This window comes from Melanerpes formicivorus, unplaced genomic scaffold, assembly GCF_026170545.1.
Source record: "Melanerpes formicivorus ecotype bairdi unplaced genomic scaffold, bMelFor1.0.p_v2 SCAF_6, whole genome shotgun sequence".
In the NCBI taxonomy this organism is placed as follows: Eukaryota; Metazoa; Chordata; class Aves; order Piciformes; family Picidae; genus Melanerpes; species Melanerpes formicivorus.
The window spans coordinates 10,127,897-10,151,913 of record NW_027142358.1 but is presented as its reverse complement, the minus strand read 5'-3'; the positions used below and the strand labels follow the sequence as shown (position 1 = coordinate 10,151,913).

General features: G+C 38.7%; 1 protein-coding gene across 6 annotated transcripts in view; it reads right to left on the bottom strand.

Annotated features, from left to right (window-relative positions):
* BLNK (B cell linker) overlaps positions 1-24,017 on the bottom strand; it is a 100,957-nt gene that overhangs the window by 55,174 nt on the left and 21,766 nt on the right. For all 6 annotated transcript variants that reach the window (XM_068139625.1, XM_068139623.1, XM_068139618.1 and 3 more), the window contains one exon: positions 11,056-11,102. In XM_068139625.1, the coding sequence (XP_067995726.1) occupies positions 11,056-11,066 (11 nt within the window). In that variant the 5' untranslated portion in view covers positions 11,067-11,102. The remainder of the gene's footprint in view (positions 1-11,055; positions 11,103-24,017) is intronic.

The window sequence follows — 24,017 nt, the reverse complement described above, 5'->3', positions numbered from 1 at the left end:
TTAAATTATGTCAATTTAGACTTCCCTCCAATTCCTATTCTGGTTGATACAGTGTGTACTTGCTGTTCAGTGTCCCATAGCTGGTATTTGGAAACCAGGAGTTTATGAAATATGAGTTCTCATTACATTCTCTGTATTTACTTCTTACTGATTGCTGTAAATGGATGAAACACTGGTGTTTCATGTTTAAAGTAATACATCCCTGTTTTTTCCAAGCATTGCTCTCAGGTTGTCATTAACTAGTCCATTTGAACAGAATTTTTCCATTTCCAGGATGCGTTTAAGCTGTTTTGAGCTAGAAGATACTACTTGTACAAGAAAAGTTACATGTGGACATTTTGTTGTGACAGTTTTCTGTCCTAACTATTTTAAAATAATATTAGCTTTCAGAAGTTTTAGTCTCCCCACTAAAGACTCCACTGTGGGTCAAAAGACTCAGTCCCACAGTGTTCATTTTGGAATAATCATAGCAACCAACCTAAAACTCTTAAAGCTTTAACCTGTTACCACTTTGGATACTAAATGGCATATTCAAAACCGTTCATATAGTAGATGTATTTGAAAATGTAACTTTAAATGAAATTGATCAGGATTTAGGTTTGTCTTCAGGCTCACTAGAGGAAACAGGCTGTATGTGTAGGCATGTACTGTGGGGTAGGCAAAGATATGAAAACAGCAGACTGAGTAGGATTTTCTCATGAAGGGGTTTCTGAGCAAACTGGTTTTAGCACCTGCAGAGAAAATGTGTTTTATTTCTCTGGGGACAAACCTACTGTGTAAAAAGCTGCACTTCTGCTTTTCAGTTTTACTGTCATCTGTTTCACATGCACACAGAAATATAGCAGTTGCTACTTCAGACAGACTAACTATTTAATGTTAAACTGAAAGCATTTGAGGTCAAATTACCTTGGAGACAGTGACCTATGTTGGAGCCAACTGACAGCTATAATGACTCTGAAGAACAGTGCTGCTGCTTGGTCTGCTAATCTTAGCCCCTTCCAGCAGTCCAGAGTGATTGCAATAGAGATACTTGTAACTGGCCAGCTTTAATCTAGCTCTAATCCTAACCGTGGGATAGAGGGCACAAGGGAGCAAGCTTCTTTGCAGACTAGCAAACTGCTCTTGTTTCTGACTTTCCTCTGGGGCTTGTATACTCTGCACTCCTTCCTCATTTCTTCCTGCAACTGGGTTAAATCTTGGACAAGTTTGCTTCACTGTCTGTCCTCCTGTTTAGAGTGTGGATTTACCCTGGGGAGTACCCAAGAAGCCTTAGTTAGAATGCTTAGAAGAGTGGGTTATTTGGCCCTGACAGACTTGCAAGGGGCAAAGAAGGTTGGGAGAGGAGAAACATTTTAGGTCCTTCCTTTCTGTGAAATAAACAGTGAAAAATCTAAATATGATTCTGTCTCAGCTGACATTTCTGTGTATATTCACAAAGTTTTCTGGTTCCAAAATGAAAGGGATGTCTTAAAATGAGGTTATTTTTCTATAGCACTGATGATGTTTGCACATATTATGATGTGTTTAGTATCTGGAAAATGCTGAAAACCCAATACTTTTAAAATTACTTCTTTCCTTCACTGACTGGTAATATCTACAGCCAAGGAAAATGGTTGGTGCATCTTTTATCTAGCACAGTTTGGTAATGTGCATTGCTTCACTGACCATAATAATTGCTGTCTGCTCAGGTACAGGAAGAATACTTTTATCAGTAGTCTTTTCTGGTTTTATGTGTTTCCATCTTGTTAAGACTGCTCTATTCTGTTTCTTGCATAACTGGAATTGCTTAACACTGCACTCTAGGAGCAGAAATGTCCCTGAACAGAGTCCTTCTCATCCTGGTGGAACTGATACCACCAACACTTTCCTGAATCAGAGTTCACAGTGTAAATGTATTTGTTTCAGCATGGTCTGTTGGGGTGTAACACCAGCTCAGCAAGTGTATTGCTGTGTATTTCTTCATGTGATAATACAGAATGCTAACGGCTTAGCCAGAGGAATGAGATGAGGAAGATAAATACTGATATAGGTAGTTAATTATATCAGCCAGATCAGAGGTTTAGAAAAACATCTGATTACTTTTATAAAGTGTATGTAAGGCAAATTAACTGAAGTGGTAAGACATTTTTGGGTTATTGTCTGTATTCTCAGGGTTTAGTGAAATAATAAAAAGCCATGAAACTGGGCAGTGAGGAACTAAATAGGAGAAATGACAGAGCCGGTAGCAGGTGTCTGGGGAAACTGAAGTGCCAGAATTGTGAAAGAGAAACTTGAGAATTAATGCTCTGTCAAGGATGTCATTGGAGAGTATCTAAAATGTGCTATGGCAGCAGGTACAGGAGAATGAAAACCAGGAAAGCTAGTATACAAACTGTAAAATACTGAGAATGTTTGGTTTTTTTCTCCCTCAGAGCTCTTGACTGCTAGGAAGAGAAGGAGATTGTCAGACTGATAATTTAGGCATGGCATGTGGCAAATAGAATGAAGCATTTTGAAAAATAGTCCAGGCAATGCTGCTTCATTGTAATTTTTTTATGGCACTCTGAGCTCAGACCAAGATGGCTTTGGGAAGGGAGTCTGAACAGCCATCATGCTCTGGAGGAAATCCTTTCATCCCTCTGTTGTCCAGAAGGTTGATAAGATAACCTGTGAGAGGTGGTCTGAGTAGTCCTAAACTGTAACATGCTGAAGGGAAGCTGCATATACCCTTGTTAATGGGGCAAGAGACTGGCCGTAGTCTAGCCTGAAAACACTTTATCTCTTCAAGAATTCAATAGTTCAGAGCATGTCTGAATTTTACTTCTAAGAATAGTGAACATACATCAGGATTGCAAAGTCACAGTGTGCTTACACTGTGTGGAGGAGCACAGTGCCAGAGCTGGTGATAACTGAGACGTCTCTGGAACAAGGCATAGTGGAACTGCACCTTGAGACAAGGCATTTGAGAGCATGTGCTGTAGGTGATCTATCCAGAAAGGCTCTCTGATGCCCTGAATCATTGTTCATGACTATTAATACTGTCACTTAGATATGCACAAGTACTATCCTGTCAGTGTCTGTACTGCTGTTAAGGTAGTTTTACATTCCTTATATTGATGTTGCTCTTGGAAAGGGAGTTTATGAGGAAGGTGCTAGTAAAGAGGTATTTATTTAAATGCTGAATGAAATGTCTGCTTTTTTTTGGGGGGGGGGGGAGGGGTAAGCTTTGAAATATATATATATTTTGGCAAATTAATGAATTCTATTGGTTGCCATCTGTAGCTATGCAGGCTGCTGGGTTTCAAGTCAAATTCTGTTGCACAAAGGGCTGCTGTACTTCATCATTTACCAGGCCAGCTGTGCTAAACAGCTTCTTCTGAAGCTGGTTCAAGTGGCTGATTGCTACAGCACCAACTGTCTGGCTTGCAGCTGCAGCAGACCTTAATGCCACACTCTCTTAACTTCTCCTTGCAGCTCATGTTGTAACTTCTCTGCCCTGCATGTCTAGCTGACTCCATTTTTAACCACTCTATTTTTTCATGCTTTTGTATCTTATCTCAACTGCTTACCTTTCTCTTCTCATTTCTGAATTCAAGAATGTCTGAATGAAAGGATTTAATACTTTCCTTCACTATCTTAGAAATGCTGCATAGACTACCTACCATCGTAACACAAACACATGAACTAAAGATTGAGCTCTGCACGCTTATACAAAAGCAGAAAGTTGTTATGATTTCACTCATTTTCACAGGGGCTAGTCAAAAGGGAGAAGAATGAAATTTCTTTCCTGTAGAGAGCTTAAATATGTGTTGATAACATGCTGTAAATTATATGTTGCATTTCTTCAAAAACTGGGATGACTCTAGTTTGGAGACTTGGTGCAAAATAAGCCAAGGCATCTGGTCTGTTTTCTGCCCAGTGCGTACTTGAGCTGGGGCACATGGAATTCTTCTAAAATGAGATTATAAATTAATAGTCCTTCACACTTCATAGCTTGAATGAGCCAGAAGTTATTTTCTTCTGGGTTTTGAGTCCCAGGTGCAACACTTTCTGTCTACCAAATATGATTTTCTAAAAGGGAAGAAAGACCAGTGAATCGAAACTACTACAACCTCTTCTCTGTGGTCTGCATACAGCCGTGTAATAGACAGGGAGGAAAAAGATCCTATCCAGACATATGATAATGATGAAGAACTGGTTTATGATTTGGGCAACGGCTTCCATTTCTGGTTCTGCTTCTGGCTTTGTGTGCAAATTTAATTGTTTGGTGGTTTGTTTGTTTGTTTTTTAATCTGTGTCTTAAAAAAGTGACACCCAACCTGAGTTGCTCTGAGATTGTTATTCTGTTGTTATTTAGGCTGGTCTAGAGTACTAACAAAGAGAAATGTTTCTACTTTCACTAAAACTCAGTGAGGTTAAGGTGACTGGCTTCACTACAGCTGACTCAGCATATGCTTTTTTTCTCAGGGGCTGATGCACTCTTGCTCTTCAAAGAGGGTTAATCAACATCCAGTATTATTTAGTCCTAGTCTGTCACACTGTTACCAAAAATAGTCTGTGATTTATCTTGCTTAATGTTCCTAAAAATAAGCAGAGTATTTCCAATTATAAAGAAACATTTCTATAATGATACTGTTAACACCACCACCTCCCTGCCAAATGGCATTCCTTAGTTGGCTGGGCATGATAAGGTACCAAAAAACATGACTTGGCAATGCTGAATAATTCTAAAATTTTCTAATTTGGAAGTTGTCCTGAACAGTCTCCAGAACAGAAAGTAATGCAAAATCATGGGGCTGAAGAAGAGGAAGGAACTCAAGAAGCGGTTCTAGGTGTGTCCTGATTTGTATATTATATATACAGACATAAGCCAGCTAAGACTGCAACCTCTGTGCATCTCTCTGTACTTTCCTCTCAGCTTGGTATCTTTATACAACTGCAGCTGAAGAAATTGTTTAGTGAAGAGGGCCACTGAAGCAGGGACCTTTTGGACATTGTGGTTGCTTAAAATATCCCTGACTTAAAATTTTAAGGAGTGCTGCAAGAGAGGCAACGAAGTTGCCTAAGTGTTGCATCTCTGAGTTTGTCTTAATTGTGAAGTAAAAGGATACGGTGTGCTGACAGGAGGCAAGTCACTTGTGATCTAAAACCCGTACTGCTCAGGACTGAGGATAACGTGATATGCGTTGCTCTTCAGCTGAACATATTGCTAGCTTGAATGGCTTCTATTTTGTGTTTGGTTTTCATCCCACCTAGAACACCATTAATGAAATTCCACTTTGCATGCCCACGTCCAGTTTAGAAAGAATGTTTGAAAATGTCTTCTGTGTCATTGCAGGAGTAGGAGAATGTGATGTGCAGAAATAGTTTCTCCCTGGTACAATATTCCTCATGCATTATTTTCAGTAAAAAATAATAATGCATAAAGTACAAATTCACTGTTTAGTTATGGAAAAGTATCAAATGTTATTTGACTTAAGTGGTGGAGTGCATATTTTGCCAGGACAGACCATCGTAAATTTTTGGCAAATTTCAAAAATATGGCAAAGCTTGGTTAAAAGATTGGATTTGCTTAGTTCTAAGGTTCACAGTATTGGAATGTGTCTGCCTTTTGGCCTGACTAGGTGCTTCTTTTGACACGGGGCTGAGATGGTGAAGGTGCCATGTCTAAGTTAAGGTCTCAGGTTTAAATGCAGGTGGTATATGATGATGCTACATGGATTTTAATGCTATGGCCTTTCCATTATTTAGTTTTAAAATGTGGACAATACCGTTCAAAAATTATTTCAGATTAACAGTTTGTCTTGGCTCCAGATCCATGGTAGTACAGTGACTGGTCTAGCTACAAGAGCAGAAGTGAGCTTCCTATAAGAACTTGGAACACAGTATGCTGCTGAGCTGTGAGGGGGTCTTTCCTACATCTCAGGTAACTGGTGTCATTGCAAAAGTCTGAAGAGAAAAAGAGGAACTGCTGTAGTACAAGTGTCTGTTGCCCCATTTTTGCTGCAGAAGTGTAACATGGTCTTCTGCTGTAAAAGGAGGCAAGATGGTGTCGCTTTGCTGAGCAAACATTTCCTAGATTCTCCTGTGAATGAGAGAATATCCAGAATTAATTCCAATAAGCAGGCAATGGCTGCCTCTGTAAATATTTGATGTCTGAGTAGACTTTTGTCATAGCTTTTCTTGCTAAAAATGGGTAAATAATATATAAATTTGAAGTCAGATACTTTTGATTTTTTTAATTTTTTTTTTTTTTTTAAAGTGGCATTTAAGCTTCATCAAAAACTAAGGAAAACAAGGAAATAAATCTGCATATTCAGACATAAAGCATTCAAGCTTGGAGCTTTCTCTGGCATGGGGAAAGTCCAAGTACAGATTGTTACAAGATTTCTGTACTGCTGCATCTTGCTTAAAGAGACAACAAAAGCTCTTTATTATTTCATAAGGAAGCAGTCTCATTCTCATAGAAACCTCCTTGATTTCATTAGTATTTTTATGAGGATTTATTTGGTTAGCAAAGTAATCCTCTGAAAGAAATAAAAATATTCTGCAGTGAAACTGAATGTTGCACACCCTGCATTTATTAACTAAGAACAAATTTAATAATAATTCTTGTGTAAACCTCCTTTCCAAACAAGATAAAAAAATTCTCTACAGGGGCAATTGTAATGTCACTGTAGTCTGTTAGAACTCATTTATTTCTTGACCTCTCTTTTATTTTATTCTTAATTTTAACTATTGCCTTAGATTTTACTGTTTTTTTTTTTTTTTTTTTTTTTTAAATGAGAAATAAAAGTGTAATGTAAGAAAATGTATTAAGCATCCAAGTATTTTAGACAACGATTCTTGCTAGAATGATGGACAATGAGTTAAAATGCACTGAACTACCTGGCTAAACCTTTGAGAAAATATGGATGTAAATTCCTGCCATGAGCAGACCAGTATTGATTTTGCCAGCAGTGGCCTGTGTGCTCTTTGAACTATGGTTCTCTTTTGTTGACTGCAAGCCTGGGATGGCCCCTGACAGTGCAGAAGTCTGTCTGCCAGCTGCAGCGATGGCAGTGTTGGCCAGCTGCTTGGCCAGTAATTTCCACAATCTCTTGTAGTTCCTGTGCTCCTGTGAAATCACAGCTGGTGAAACAAGTTATGGCTCTTACCTGCAGTGCAGTTGTATAGTTTTCCTTACTATTTCAAGTAAAAACATCACAATTCTGTTGCTTTTCCATTATAACACCCTTGTGAGATAAAGAAACACTATTATTTCCACATTGCCAGTGAGAAAGGAAGTGGGGAATGCTAAAATGATTTAGCTGAGTTTACTTGGCCTCAAATCCACATTTATGAAACCCAGGTTTGTGATTATTGAACACCAACAATCACTCCAAAAAATGTTGCTTTGCAAGCTCTCTCCTAACCCAAATACAAAGGAGCTAAGAGGGAAGCCAGGACTTTGCCCCTGGTGAATGGATAACTTGTCTGTGGATTTGATTGTTGATATCTGTGAAAAAGCTGAAAAGTGGTTTTCTCAAATTAGGTTGTTTACCTTCTTTAATGAAGAAATAAAAGAAAGAAAATGTTAATGTTGGGTGAAAAAAAGAGTTAATATGTAATGTTTCTAATTCTTGAAGTTTGAATTATACAAATGCAAACATTTCAAGTGGAACACCTCAGCTTTACAAAGGCACTTTCCTGGTATGTAACGTCTCTTACAAGTGAGAATTTATTCATATGTTTCAGGAAAAGATACCTCCTTTGATTGGAAGGCATGGATGAAAAGTTCCAGTTTGAAATGATTAAAAAACATGAAAAACAAAGTTAGAAATTATTCCAGAAATCAGTCCTCATGACAGAATTCTTACTTGAGTTATTGTCGAGAGGTTGGAAGGGTAAGGCCAAAAAGCCTCCTCCCTCCCCCCTGCAAAGTAAAGGGAAAGAAAGTTGAAAAGGGAAAGGAAAAAAATACTCACAGCTGAATTAGCAAAGCAATGAGTGCTGTATATTTACAAAGCAGGGAAACGCAGGGGAATTTACAGAATTTACAATATTTACACTATATACAAAAATGTACAACAAAGTAGCACAGAAATGAGAGTTCCCCCCTCTGCTGAGGGGGGTTCCCCACCTCCGCTCTCCCCTCTCTCCCCCTTTCCCCAGAGCGGGTTAGAAAAGAGAGAAAAGAGAAAAAAGTTAGAAGCAGTTATGTGTTAATTGGAAAGCAGTTAATACAGGCCTTGCAGCTTATCAGTTTCAAGGTCAAGCCTTGGCTGAAAGCCCAGCACAGAGAGAGCTGCTGCTCAGCGGAGGAGCGGAAGAAAGACTGAAGATAAAAGTGCCGGAATGCCCAGGATACCCTCCTGCACTCCCAGTTCAGAAGGTGCTTCCTCCCAATCTACCAATGAAATTAGTTTAGATCCTTCTTTTCGTTTACCAACTTCCGACCACCATATTCCCTTTCTTAAGGGCACAGCCTCAACCGGTCACAGTTATGAATAGCACATTTTCCTGCATATACAGGATCTTCCATGACTAACTGCATGTTGCTCTATACAAATGGTAATCTCAAGACTTGACATCTCATACATGATTTGAGGGTGAAGATTTCTTATTTACCTAACAGTATGACACATCTAGAATAGGCTTCTGAATTTGCACATGAAAGAGAGCACTGATTTTGTGATGAAAGATTCCACTCCTGATTTTGGAAAACAGTATCCAGAGCTCATGAGTTGTGAGCAAAATATATTTTGAGTTTGATTTGGGATGAATTTCTACTCACATTACAAAGAAGGCCTTTTTCATTTCACAATCTCTGGGAAAGTGAAACTTGAGTAAGCTGAAGGTGTTGTGAAACAACTTCTGTGTCTTGGACTCTCTACACTGAGGTATAGAATCATAGAATTGTTAGGGTTGGAAGGGACCTCAAGGATCATCTAGTTCCAACCCCCCTCGGCTTTCTTGTATCCCCCTTAAGATACTGGAAGGCCACAATAAGGTCTTCTCAGAGCCTTCTCTTTTCCAGACTGAACACCCCCAATTGCCTCAGTCTGTCTCAGGTAATTGAGCTGTAATTGCATTACAGGATGTGCTTCCAAATTATGGGTGTTTGTAATTGAGTTATAGCTGAATAAAGTCATAAATACCAATCTTATTTACACTGCTTATTAAAATGTTAAGATAGCAAGGCAGCACGTTTGGAGAGCACTTAAGTTCTAGTATACTGAGGTATCTGTGGTATGAGGGCTATTTTGATATCTGCGTTCTCTTAAAGAGTGCTTCTGAATGTAGTGTGATGTTCTCTATAGTGTTCTTTCTTAGTTAAGTTTTATCACTGAATAAATGAGCCCCTGACTCTAGTCAGTGGGATATTTGAGAATTCTCCAATGGGAGGTATCTAGAGATGGCTGTTGTACTGCCATTCTTGAGAGCAAACTTGTTCAGTGTTTGGGGTGACTCTAGGCTTTCAGGGTGAGTGTGTATCAACTGAGTCTGCTGTGTAGAGTGAATAATACAGTGGTACTTCTGCAGGAAGAAGGGCTTTAAGCAAATCTCAGAATTTCAACACAATGTCAGGACTGTTGAAAACACATGAACTTGTGAGAGCAGTTTGTTGCACAACCCTGGAAGCTAGCTCCAGAGATCATTGGATTAGTGCCCCAGTACTCTGCTGTTCTATGTTTCAAAGCAGCACTTCTGTTACTATTTTGGGAAATGGAGAAGGAATTTTTCATTATTAAATTTCGCAGATAGGGTGGGTCACTAGTAGAGATTGCACCCCAGTAATTTCACTGCTATATTCAGTAGCTGCTCAGAAGCAATCTATGTAGACATTTGGTTTTAAGTGATAACGAGAACTAGTTTACATCAGGCTGTCATTATTCTGTCAAAGCCAATGATAACTGAAATAACAGAATATAGTAAGGGTGTTCAGGAGATTTCTGTTTGCCCCAATGTTCTATTAGATCAGATTCTTGTATATCACAGGAACAGAGTTCGTAAACTTTGTTAAAGTTATATTTATCCTCCCTACATTTTCTCTCAAAATGATGTCCTATTAGACTTAATTACTTTGAAAGAAAGTCCTTTGATATTTTCCTTACTCACCTTGTCATTATTAAAACAAACCCAGAAGAATATTAAATTATAGTCTCATCAAATTCACATAAATAGGAATAGGATTTTAATAGGTCAAAATGCCTCAAAGTTCTGCCACCTTCTCACCAGTAGAGTGGGACTTGAAAGATAATTTTGGTTTTGTAAATAGATACAAGCTTTTCCCAGCTAGGGAAAAAAGTATGCTACATGGGATAATCACGATCACTAGGTGAAGAGCAACTCTGTGTTAAAGTGAACTCTTCTTGGTTTGATTGGTGTTCAAGAGGGGATTGGATGTGGCACTCGGTGCCATGGTCTAGTCATGAGGTCTCTGGTGACAGGCTGGACTTGATGACCTTTGAGGTCTCTTCCAACCTTGGTGTTACTGTGATACTGTGATACTGTGATACTGTGATTGGTTCATACAGAAAACTCCCTAATATTATTTCTCTGCAGTAATAAAAGAGAAATAACATACTTCAAGGACATCCTTCTAAATCAACTTGATTTGTCACAAATTACATGAGGACATTTCCTAATTGTTATACCTCTACTTACTTATTCATCATTCTATTTAAATTATATTTAAAGTACTTTCAACACAACACTTAATTTATCTGACCACTTAAACAGATCCCTAAGCAGCAGATGAATCAACACTGAAAATGTGGCCTTATACACTTTAAAAGCAAAGAGGTTTGGTATTCTGTATGGAGTTGAACTGTCTGTTCTGAGGAATAACATCACCCAGCAGCTGCTGCAAAAGAGGCCTTCTTTTGCCAATGATATGAACCACAGTTCTTGTAAACTTCTAGGGTCCTAATCCTGAGGAAATTCCTCCCCCCCAACCACAACAAATAATACCCTTTATATGAACAGGGGGTTTAAATTTTCATTTTCCCATATTTCTTAACAGATGAACTCTCAGAATACAACAGAGCATTAATCATTTAATAAGGAAACATAAAATTATGAGAAACTTACAGCTGGTGCATTGTTTTGAATCGTCTCAGCTCACAATCTGATATGTTCTGAAAAAAAGAGGAAAAAAACAGGTTTTGCATTTTAAATGAAGATCAGTTTAATCATGACAAATCTATTAAATGAATTAAATAAAGATCTAAGTAATAGTTTTCAGTTTTGTAGCTACATAGTTGTCTCATCTTTGTTAATGCTTAACTTTTGAGTACTGGCCTGTTGTAACATTACTGGAAAGCTGGTAGGAAACACTATGTTGTTAAACTGGAATTTAACTGGGCATGCAGCAGGTTAAATTATGCTGGTTAATGAATCATTCAAAAAGTGATAAGCAAAACACAGTATATGATCTCTTTCCAGCTCTACCACAGAATTTCTTTCTCTCTCCTTCCTCCCTTCCTTCCCTTCCTTCTCTCTCCCTTTCTCCCTTTCTTCCTTTCAACTGAAGTCAGCAGATTAGTATAACAATGGAAGATTGTTTCAACAATGGTTGGGAGACTATTAAGTGCCATTTTAGTCTTCTGTTAGATTTCTGTGTGACTCCTCAACCCATGGAAAACAGGATGAAAAAGAAATAGAATTTTTAGTGTGTCACCTTGGCACATATAGTGCCCATTCTAGTGCTTCACAAGCTAATTTGGGTACTGAAAATAGCTTAGCTAAATCATTTCAACGGTTTGTGTAGCCCCATATAACTTTCATCTCAACACACTGAAGAGTCCATGCACCATGCAAAAGCAGCACAAGTACTTCTGATGTTCAAGCTAGTGTGCAGCCTGAAGTAGAATTTCTTAAGTCAGAATTTTAATATAGTCTAAATTAACTTCTTCTTCTTTTTAAATAAAAAATCAATGGAATTTCTTTAGTGAAAATTTTTCCAATAAAATCTCAGGATTCTATGATTCCATTCTTTCAGTCCAGATACTTATTAATACTAAAATGCCTTTTCTGTCAGCATAAATGTCAACAAGGGGTAGGTCAGCCTGAAAACATTAATTTAATAGATATAATTCTAACCCTCCTATGTTTGCATCAGGAAGAAGAAATGAATTTGTTTGTTTCCTGAGATTTCCTAGGCACACCTGTAATGGTTGTGGAATCTCCAAAATGATTTCCAGTGACTTCAGTGATACTAGCTAGGTTCATTGTAAAATGATTGACATTTGCCCAGCTTTATCTGTTTCTCTAACACCTCAGCCATCAATCCCATTTCAAACTGTTTTGCCTTCTCTTTCAGCATCTCATCAGCATCACAGATGAGTTTGTATCAGGCATACAATATGTGACACTAATGACAAATATGTAAGATGAGGAGATCAAGTGAAAACCTTTTAAGATCTCATAGAAACCCCATTTACTCAGTCTGTATTTAAATTCAAGTGAATTTCTGAATTTTTAAAGTTCTTTGATATATTTGTTGTGAAAATATGCCATTTCAGACACTAGAGAACTCCCTACATTTAGTACCATGATTGTACTGCAACAAAACCCAGCTGCATATCTGCATTAGTGTGTATAGTAATTAGAAGCTGATCTAGCAGATCTAGAAATCATCAAATTTCTGGGGAAATTTGAAACTGTATTGAGCTGTCTGATGGACAGCTGGGCCTGTTGAGATTTAGTCAGCTGTAATGATGACTCACCAAATTGCCTCTGCAGATCAATGACCAGCAATATTAGGACCATTTCCTCCTCTATTATTGCACCTTCTAAATAAGAGGAAGAAGTAACTATGGTTTTTCCTGTAAGGATTTGGGGTTTTGTTCACTCCCTTTTCCTTGCAAAGTAGACTATTTAAACATTTTTTCTTGAGAGTATTAAGATTGCTGAGGTATAATTGCTTGGTGATTGCAGCCAAATAGCTTCTGTAATTCTCACTGTCCTGCCAAGCTGTTGCTGCTGGAATGTGCTGCTTAAGCAGCACTCTACCATAAGCAGCTCTTTCCGCACATGCTGCTAAATCAAGCATTTCTTTTAACTAACAATTTGTTTGGTAAAGGAGGAAGCTATGGATCTTAGTTCTTCCTATACTGGTCAATGTTTTATAGAGAGAGTTTTAGATTTATTTTTATTTTCCAAAGGCAGCCTTTAAGGAGGGGAGTAAGCTATGAGCCTTCCTGAAGGTAGAGAATATTGGCATCTATGGCTCCATCTGAAAGCCATCTTTTCTCATTTTGTATGTTTATATTTCTGCAGTAAATTGCACTGTTGATTACAACTAAGAGCTGCTGCTGCATTGTTTTAGCAACAAAATTCTGGTCTTAGGACAGGGTACTAAAATATCTTGCAGACTCAACAGTTTTGAAATTGCATGGTAGCTTCTGCAAGAAGATGACTAATCCTTCCAGGTTTTAATCATCCATTGCTCCTATAGTTGTTCATGATAGAAATTGTTAACGATTCATATTGACATGAACAGAATATATTGCAACTGAATAGGTGTGATAATGAAGTTGTTGAAACACTCTCTTTCCTGGAGGGATGTGAGTTGCCAAATATACAATGAGGAACTAAAGGGACAGATTGGAATGTTTGTGGGGTTTTGTATTTACAGATTCATATTAGAGTGCAATTTAGAAAGCATACAAAAATTATGTTCTCTTCAAACCTGTTACTGTTTCCCTCTTTCCTACTGTCTCCTTCATTCACTTCGCATCAGCTTTCTCAGTAGTTTGCTTACTTGTCTCAGTAGCTGAGAGTAATCAAAACTCTTAGCTTGCCGATCAAGCCACCAAGCTTTGTTCTGCAGATAGCATCATGGAAGAAGAGAAATGCTGCAGCAGTGCAAATGTTTGAAGTGTGTCTCTCACTCCTTTACTTGCAGAAGCATGTCTTGGATCTGAGGCTATCCTGCTGTAGCTACTTGCCAGCATGGATGCTGACAAAGGGGAAACCTTACATCAAAAGTAAAAAGATGCTAAATCATTGTACACTCTGGAACTGCAGGCCTGTAAGTAGGTTTTATGCATTTTTGTTTGGAAAAATTTAGACTGACACATACACATGGACTGTGCAGTATGTGCACAGTGAACTGTCATGTTTGAGATGCTCTGGTTCTGTGCATGTGCTTTACAAGCAGCCAGCATGTGTGTGTGGCTACATGCCTTGGCTGGGCAGGATTTGTGGCATTTTGGAGACTTGAGAACATGAGGTGGTTGGCTGGTGGGTGGATAAAAGTTAGTTGGCACAAAAAAGGAGTCCTGACATGAGGAAACTGAGTAAGTGTGGTGAGAAGGTGAAGAGAATGGGGCACTTACATGGAAATAAATGTTGTTAACACAATGTGGAGCATATAAAGTACCTTCACCTGCCTCAGATTTAGCACTACTCTAATGAAGACATGAACATGGCTGTTAAAAGTCACAGGATCTGATATGTTTTGGCCTCCACATTTGCTTTGTAGGGTTGGTTTTTTTTTTTTGCTATGTTTCACAGTTCCTAGCTAAATTTGTGCTAAGGGATATTTTTAATGGAGCTATTGTCTCAGAAGTATTTTCAGATATCTTTGAAAAAGATTGTTAAGACAGTGTGTGATACATTTTTTCAACTATATTTTGGAGTTCATAGAAGTACATCTCTTCCTTACTGCTCAGCCTCTTCTTATAGGTAAGCACCTGTGTAAGAAGGTTATGGCTGCAGGTGCAAGTAATACCTTGAACAATCCAGGAGAGCCGTGAAGAAACAGTAGGAGTTTGAAGAGGTTACATTTTGATGTGAGTGAAGTTAAGTCCTTTGACTTTATTTTGATTTGAACCTGAGAGCTCTCTTATCCTTTGGAAACACAATAGTAATGCTCTGTCTATTATCTTGAACTTATGCATCATCTCTATCAAGGAATTATGCATGGATTTTCAGCTTTTGATAAAGTAATCTGAGATAGTCCACTGTTTCAGTTTAACTCAAGAAAGCTTTTAAATACTTTTTCCAATTCTTTCCCCCCTTCCTTTTTCCCCCCTCTTTTTTTCTTTTCTTCCCCCTCCCCGCCGTGAGTTGTGGTCGTTAATGCTGTTTTGCTGACTGATTTGCTTTGCTCTGTTGCTAGGAAAGAATTCTAATGGGGTAAAACAGAAGGTCAAATGAGTCCCTGGGAAGAGGGTAAGGACTTGTTTTATCCCCTGTAGCAGGTGGTAAGAGGAGTGGTCATCCACCTATGGAAGTGGTGTGTCCCCTCTTTTTTTTTTTTTCTGTGCAGTTAAAACATCAGATGATTCAGAAAATTAAAGTTACAAGAGAGTCGCGTTCTGTTTGAGGCTCAAGGAGTGTTTCCTCCTAAGAAAGATGTTCAGCTTGGAGAAGAGAAGGCATCAGAGAGACCTGATTGCACCTTTTCTGTATGTAAAGGGAGATTATAAGAAAGGTGGAGATTTAAAAAATTATTTTTTTTAACCATGGTCTGTAGCGGCAGGACAAAGGACAGTGGTTTTAAACTGACATTGGGTAAATGGAGATTAGGCTTTAAGAAGTAATCCTTTATTATGAAGGTGGTGAGACCCTGAAATAAGTTTTCCAGAGCAGTTATGGATGTCTTGTTGTTGGAGGTGTTCAAGGTTATGCTGGATGGGACTTTGAGCAACATACTGTGTTGCTAGATAAGCTGACAATATCTCTGCAGTAGAACTGCATTTAAGGGGACAGTTTTGTCATTATCTTACAATAATGCTGAGTTACATTCTGTAACATTGCCAGTTCTGAATATGGACCAGTTTGGAGAGGTTTGCTGTGAAATGAGGCTGTTTCTTTTTGTGAGTATGTGTGCATTTCAAGATAATATTGTATAATGAATTTTGCATCCTGCTAATTTTTTTTTGTTTGTTTCATTGGGGAGTAAAGGCCCAGATTTACTTGATGTAAAGCAATTTTGTATTGTTATGCAAAATATATTACAGAAGCTCTGTATTCAGTATGACCAACTTTATGTTAAGACTTCTTTATGTTTATGGAATCTGTTTGGTGTTGACAAGAAGACTTGCAAGAAGCCAGAATTAGAAGAATCCTACAGCTGCATCTTTCACTTTCTGAGACATAGAAATTTGGAGTGTAAATACAAACATTCTGTGGTTAGGCAGCTAATATGAGTAAAAATCTTTAACAATCATAGAATTGTAATTGGCCATGTTAATGGTATCCCCTGTTAATTGACATAGTGAGCTAACTGCAACAAGTCAGAGAATATGGCATTTCTTATTAAAGTGTCATTATGGAATAGAAAAATATCTTTACAGAATAAGATCTCAGTGCTGGCCTCTAGAAGTGCAACTTAACCTAAAGACTTTTGCCAGCGATATCTGTCAAAAGCTGTCTGAATGTCTCAGATTTTGTAAATTATGGAGTAAATGCCTAAGGGAAAATTTTTAGGCCCCATGGGGAGAAAAAGCAGGAGAGAAGGAGGTAAATACAATGTGTAATCCTTAGAATTAAAGGTCAGTCCAGAAATAATGGCATAATAAAGAGACGTTTTACTGTGAATGGAGAATTACTATTTTTAAGATGTTATTCGCTCAGAAGTGTATAAAGCTGACATCTAGTGGCAGCAAGAGCACTTTGGGTCTAAAGTGGCTTTCTAGTGGCACAATTTGTGGAGCAGATTGACATATTATAACTATGTTATATTCTAGACTATATTTTAGCCTAACTCAAATGCTGTTTCTTTATGTTACAGAGCCTTTGAAATGAAATCCTGTTCCTTTTTAGTAGTATCTCGCTTACATAAAGCAAGATGATGCTGTCTGTTAATTTTCATGAATACATAAATTCCTGTTAGTGTCATCCTGATGAACAGTTTCATTAGAGAGAAAAAGTTTGGGAGGGGCATTGGGATTAAAATATTCCCATCCAAAAAGGTGAGGATAAGGGTTAAAGAACCTCAGCAGTGTCAGTGAGGAAATTGGTTGTCAGCTACCAGTTTTAGACCTGTTATAAACAAACAGGAGGAGTCAGGCTTCAGAACTGTGATGCACGTCTCAAGTGTGGCATTACTCACAAACATAAGCTTCTCTGGGAGGGGAAGCAGGACTTTATGGCCAAAACTGAGATGTCACTTGGATACAAGCAAGATATGTGGGGTCTGAATCAATAGCGCATGCAGACATGTGCTTAAGTCTCTCCTACTGAAGGGAGGAGGATAGGATCATTTGCTGGGGCATGTGCTGAACTGCTTTGCTGAGTCATGGTTGAGCTCCTCATTTTTCATTGGTAATTCTATTCAAACACATTTTTTTCCACTTTTCTATTTTCTTCCTTTATTTGTCTATCTTATTCATATTTTAGTATCTTTGAAGAAAGAAAGCACCTTTCCTGAAACTGTGTGATGCCTACCCCAATGAAACGTTAGTTTAGCTTTGTCCTCAGTGCTATTATACGCCTAATGGGTAAATTACTAAGAAAGAGGAAAGAGAGAAGCAAACTTATGCAAAAATAAATTATGAATCATTAACAAATATATTTTAAATTGTAGCTTAGGGGGTCCAAGAGTGCAATTTAAAATTAACATAGGAAAATTTAAAAGCAACATGTGAATCTGCAAAAGAAATCATTAAGAGAAGTCTGTATGAAGACAGAGACAAATCTGAAGGAAGAAGGAAGGGAAATGTTTCAGGGAAAATATGATTAGAAGTGGGCAAAAGTAAGAATTTTTTCTTTAATTTTTTTTTCCAGGATTGGCAGTTTGTGACAAGAATTGTCAAACTATATCAATCAGTTTTTGGTTGCAAATATTTATTTCACAGACTTCCTAGTTCCTAATAGCAGTTGGAAATATTTTTGAGGTAAATATATTGGTAGCATAGTTCTGGTGAAACAGCTTCATGCTGTTTCAAGGCTGAGGTGAATCATGCAGTGCTGCCTCTATCATTCCATCTCTTACTTTCAAAACATGATTCATCATATTTGTTGAACACAAATGCTGATATTCTGCAATGAAACTGAAGTCACAATTATAGAATTGGTATAAGAAACAGCTGCTGTCATTTCAGATAGGTGAGCCTACTGCTTCAGCATGGAAGCAGAGGTGAGCAGCAATCCTGTTTGTTATAGAGATGTTTTGTAAGGAAAAAGATTAGTTGTTAAGGGTGATGCAGTCTTATCTGTCTTGAAGCTGGTAGTCCAGTGCAGATGCTTAACAGTTCTAATACACTTTTGACCTTTCATGTCTGAATGTGGGAGTGATTGTGATGCCATGAGGCCAATTGCTATGTATCACCACTCTGGCTTTATCTGCACTTGCTGGGGCATCTCCTTACTGCTTGGACACACTTTTCCAAAACAGTGAAAGCATAAGGATAAGTCGGGCCAGAATTGCTGCTATGTCAGATATCCCTAACAGCATCCATCTCTGCATTGGCTTATATAATGCCTCATCTAGTAAGAATGAAATTGTGTTGGTATCAGTGTTAGTAGCAAGGGAATGCGTTCAGGAAATGCTTGGTGTAAATAGGACTGTTGTGGGTGGGTTTCCTGGTCCATTGTGGATTCATCAGCTGTCAGGAAGTGCTGTTGGTTGTTTGAGTTAAACTAAAGTACTCATCTGACATTGTCTTACTAAGAGCAGTGTTCAGCATGGCCTGGGAGGCTGAGGTCTATCATGCTAGAAGGAACAGTAGAGTTTTCTACATTTTTAAGGACAATCAGGATTACTTTAGCACCATTGGTGGAGGTCTCTTTGTCCTATTACTGCTCTGAACTGCTGGATAGCTCTGTCAGAATTCCAAGGCTGAGTAGTCTGTAGTACATACCATGTCAGATTTATCTAACTTTTGAGATGTCAGAAACCTGCTTTCCCTTGAAGGGAAAGGTATTTGCCTGAAATTGTAGGTCAGTGATTCCCTTTGAGTTGTTATTTTGAGGAAACTGCCTTTTGCAATAGTACTTAAAGCACACACATTTAAGGTTACCCACTCTTGCTCTGAAAGAGCTCCAATGAAAGATTAAAGTAGTTGATCTTTTGTTCTTATATATGCTATGAGTGGGTTTGCCTATGATCTATTTGTTAATAACCTAGGGTTTCCAGCTCATTTTCTGTACTCCAAGAGCTGCTTGCTCACACTTGGCTATCCAAGACTTTTTTTGAACCTGTCATATAACTTCACATGCTGAATGAATGGTCTCCTCCCTGAAAGCTCACTGCAGAAATAGCCTTGTTTTAAGACAGTAAAGCTTCATCTGCAACATAAATCTGCCATTTTAGTGCATGCAGTGGGAAAATTAATGTTATTTTTCTACAGTGTGGGTGTCCCTATTAGTCTAAGGCTGACCTGATAGATGAGATGGTTTTCAAAGTTCTCTCCAAAATTATACTGTCTTCCTCACTGACAATGTTATGCTCTGTGGCCTGAGCTCTCTATTTGCATGTCCTTATTGAAAACGTACTTACTGGAACACAGAAGATAAAACCACTTCCCATATCTTTATAGTAATGCACTGATACATGCTGATGCAAATTAAAACAAGTTTTAGTGTTTGAAAATGGAAGCAAGTCACCACATAGAAATAACCACTGTGACCACTAGAAGTTTAGCCTCAGAAAAAACTGCCTGCTGTTGCTGTGGGCTGGCCCAGAAGAGCCAGATGAATCATTTATCTCTAAAAATGCTTCATCAGTGCACCATTGTTTTGCAGGACTCCTTTCACTTAAGAGTATGTAAAAGGTTTTGGCAAAGTTGAATCAGTTTATTTTGATGTTTTTAATATAAGGCAAAAAGCTCAAATGAGGTATGGCAGTGCTACTGCTTTAGTGGTTTCAAAGCATTTTATTTTTAGCTTGCAACTATTTGTTTTGTGTCAGAGCAAAGGGAAACATTGAAGTGTCAGAAGTTCTATTTTTCGCCACATCCAAGAATTAATGGCCTCAAAAATATTTGTAGTCTGTAGTCAAGATACCAGTGACCTGGCATCTCCAAGTAGAAATGTCAGCATGAGGCTCTGCTTAGAAGAACAACTGGTGTTTTAGGAATTGACATTTGCCCATGTCTCAGACTCAAGCTGGAAAGGCACTAGGCTGTTCACCAGTTTTGGACACACTTTGATAATGACTTCTAACAGGGTTTACACTGTCAGCTTCTAATAGTCTTGCCTTTCAACAGTGCTGAACCATGTTGGAGGCCAGTTGCTGCTTTCAGCTGAGTTCCCTTCCAATAACTACATGCAGGTAACTTGAGTCAGGTGGTGGCTTTCTGCATGTACCTTATTAAAAGAACGCTGTTGTGATGACTTGGTGTAGTTATGTGCAATTTCTTTCTAGTTCATCATTTCCTACCTGAAAAATCTTATTTTGCTGCCTGGTATGTCCTTAAGTGAGAGCAAACCTCTCCACCAAAGCCTATGTACCAGGCTCTTGCTCAGATAGGAGTATGGGGTTCTCTTCCAGGATACTTTCTACCTCTGAAAGAGTCTTTTGCCCCTAGATAACCTGAGCAAGTTTTGGTTTATTTTAACTACTCTCATATCCTATTTCAGGGGTGGGGTGAGGGTGGGGTGCATTTGACAAAGTGCAGCTAGCATGGAGCCCTGCTGGTTCTCACTCCCTGATGCCAGAAAGGTGCCACCAGGCAAATCTGAGGAGAAGCTTTATGAAGCACCTGCATGTCCCAGTGGCTGCCAAAGGGCCAGTCCTTCTTTCCTGACTCCTGTCATGGAGGAATGTCTCCCATCCCTGTGCTGACTCTGGTATTTCTCTGACTCTTTCGTAAGTTGAACCAGCTGTAAATGAAACGAGGGAGTTCCCTTGAAACAAGGGAAGCTTCCGGTTAGAAGCGGGGAAGGGGTGGGGGGGAGGGAGGGGATGGCAGTGACAGAAGGAGAAAATTGGTGTTGAGGAGACCCCTTTCTGTCCCTGGCAGCAAACTCTTCAGTTGTCTGGATTTGTGTGAAATCTCTCACTGAAGCAGTTTTTCACAGCTGCTTTAAGCCTCCCAGAGAGATGTATTGTCTGGGCATTGTGCTTCCTCTACCTCCTCCATGCTGTCACCAGCAGTTATTCAGTGAGCTTGATTAGGGAAGTGGTCTGGTTGAAAAATAACAGTATAAAAATTGTTTTAATTTTCATAAAATCTTATTGCCCTTCTTTGTGAAAAAATGAGACCTAGAAAAAGTATGCATGGAGAATAGGAACACATGGCAAAGATGAAAGGAGGACCATTGTCCATTTACCTACCTATAAGCTGCCCTTCAAGTTAATCTGGTTTTTTTAGTGAAGAAACTGATGGCAGGAGCTAAACTAGTTGTGGTGTTGGTATTTGAATATTAATTTAGTAGGAAGAGTTCTGTATTGGAATGATAGCAGAGGCTGTCTTGGTGGAAGACACTCTGTGTGCTGCATTAAAAAACAAAAGTTCTACCTATTTTCTGGATATTAAGAGTTTCCGCCCTGCTCTCAAGTGGGAGGCTGCAAATGGCACCAGGAAATAGCACAGCAGGAGTAAGTTCTCAGGTCACTGGTAGGTAAGACTGGCACCAATGCTTGTTACTTCAGAAAGTTATAATCCTACTTAAATGCTGCTATACAGGACAAATAATTGAATAGAGAGGCACCGCAGGTGTCTCGGGCTATTTGGAACACTGGAATCAATCTTGGAGAACCCCAGAAGGCAAGTGACTTTGGACCTTCATCTTTCCCCTGCTGGCCAAGGGCCTGGGAACTGTGCAGAAGTGCTCCCTGCTGACACTGCCTGTAGAAGCAGCTGCCTTCCTCTTTCCTGCATCTGGACAAAACCAGTAATTACAACAAGAAGTGATGGGAAATAGCTGAGCCTGAAGAGGCTGTGCATAAGGGGTATGAAAATAATCTTACCTCTTGGAGCAAATGCTATGGCAGAAGCTGTCAGCAATCTTAAAATTGCAACAGCTGTATTAAAAGCAAAATCTGTATGTGAGAATATTCTTGAAAGATTAGGCAAGATCACAATTGTAAGCACATTAAATTTCATCAAGGGAACTAGAAGTAGCTAACCTTAATGATAAGAATAAATGCCCTTCCTCAATCAGAAATCAAATGTGACTTTGCACCTGCCTGGCAGCTTCAAGCACTGATGGTTGACCACCTTCTTTTTTTGGAAATAAAACACATCATAAGCTCCTTGCACTTTTGTGTTGAAGTGACAATTTTATATGCTCACACAGAAATCTGCTGAGTTACCTAACTTTGAAAGTACTCCCCTGGATACTGGGGGATTTGCTGTACCTTCTTTCCTAATGGTTTATATTCTTGAGGTAAAGTTTTAGTTACACTGTTTAGCATAATTTTAATAATTACAATAGTTATAGAAATCTTGTACAGGTACTCTTTAATTCACACAGTCGTGAAAATGTTATGTATCTATGTCTGTAGACACCTTAATAATGAGCAGTTTATTTCTTTGAATCATATTACTTCAGCCACAGAAAGCAATATCACTCATATAATTAATCACAGAGTCCATCAGCGAGATCACGATTGCTGCATTTCAATAACTGAAGTAATGCTGTGAAAAGATAGATTTTTAAGGAGCTGTCAGATCCTTGCAAATAGGTGAAGGAACATCATACAGACTCGTGGTAATTTAGGTAAGCAGCAGTATTACTAAGATTCAGTGCAGTGAATAACCTTTACTGTAAAGCATATGTGCTAAAGCGAAGTTCTGAGAATTCAACTTTCATGACTGTTTTGTGTTGAAAAGACCAGCTGCCACCACTGCATGCAGCATGTGGCACTGGCTCAAACAGAAGCAGCTGTTACAGCTGCTGGAGAAAGGCACATGTAGTTGTTTGTGTCAGTAGATGTCTTAATTCAAAGCAAGAGCCTCATCTGTGTTGGCACACAGCATGATGGTTGTGGATGAGGACCTCTAAGATAGGGTGGAAGACATGTACAGCATGGACTGATGTCTTCTCTCCTGCTCTGTGATGCTGTGCAGAGCGCTGCAAAATCTCAAGCTGCACCAGGGGGAGTTTAGGCTGGAGGTGAGGAGAAAGTTCATCACTGAGAGAGTCATTCGTCATTGGAATGGGCTGCCCAAGGAGGTGGTGGAGTCACCGTCCCTGGAGGTGTTCAAGAGGGGATTGGACGTGGCACTTGGTGCCATGGTCTAGTCATGAGGTTGGTGGTGACAGGTTGGACTTGATGATCTTCGAGGTCTCTTCCAGCCTTGGTGATACTGTGATAATGGTTTATGGCCAAGACAACTCCAAATTAAGAGCCCCTTCTTGAAGAGGCAAAGTCAAAGAGTTTAGGGTTTTTTTATTTATTTATTTTTAAAATTTTATTTTTGGTAAGTACTTGGCTACAAAGAGCTTAAGGATATTTAATGTAAACATGTGCTTTATTTTTCCCAGTTTGGAAATTTGAAAGACATCCTGTAAATATGCCAACCTCCCCTGCCTTTCTGGGATGCTTTCTGGGATAACAAATCAGTTGTGGGCGTAAATGGTTTAATTAAAATCTTCTGTGGTCAAATGCAATAAGCACTATCTTCTGTCAGTGCAATGTGTCTGATGCTAATGATGCTTCTGGATGATGGATTGTTGTGGGGACAGCCACAAAGGTATACAGTAACTAAATTTGATTTCCTTTTACTTTAGCTATCGTGAACTGAGCAGATAATGCCAGTTAGGTGCAAGGGACAAGGTGCTTTGAAAGTTTCTCATATCTTTTGTCCTTACGTGAAAATGTAACAGTATAGTACCCCATTTGTCAAGTGATATATATCTATCTCGTACACGTTAAACTATTAGTTGCATTTTAGTAAGAAAAAGAAGATCTAGGTTTGGATATTGAAGTCATCATATTAGGTTAAACAAAATTGCCAGTGCTTGTGTACATATATATTTCTCTGCAGAATATTGGTACACAAATAAAACATAGTAATTGTTTCTTTGCTTCCTCTGTATTGCTGTTTGTTCTTTGTACAGAAACATCTATTTATGTGGATTTCCTGCTGGATCTGAATACTTAATCAAGGTCTGGGATATACCTGATTCTCTTTCTTCTCATCACTTAG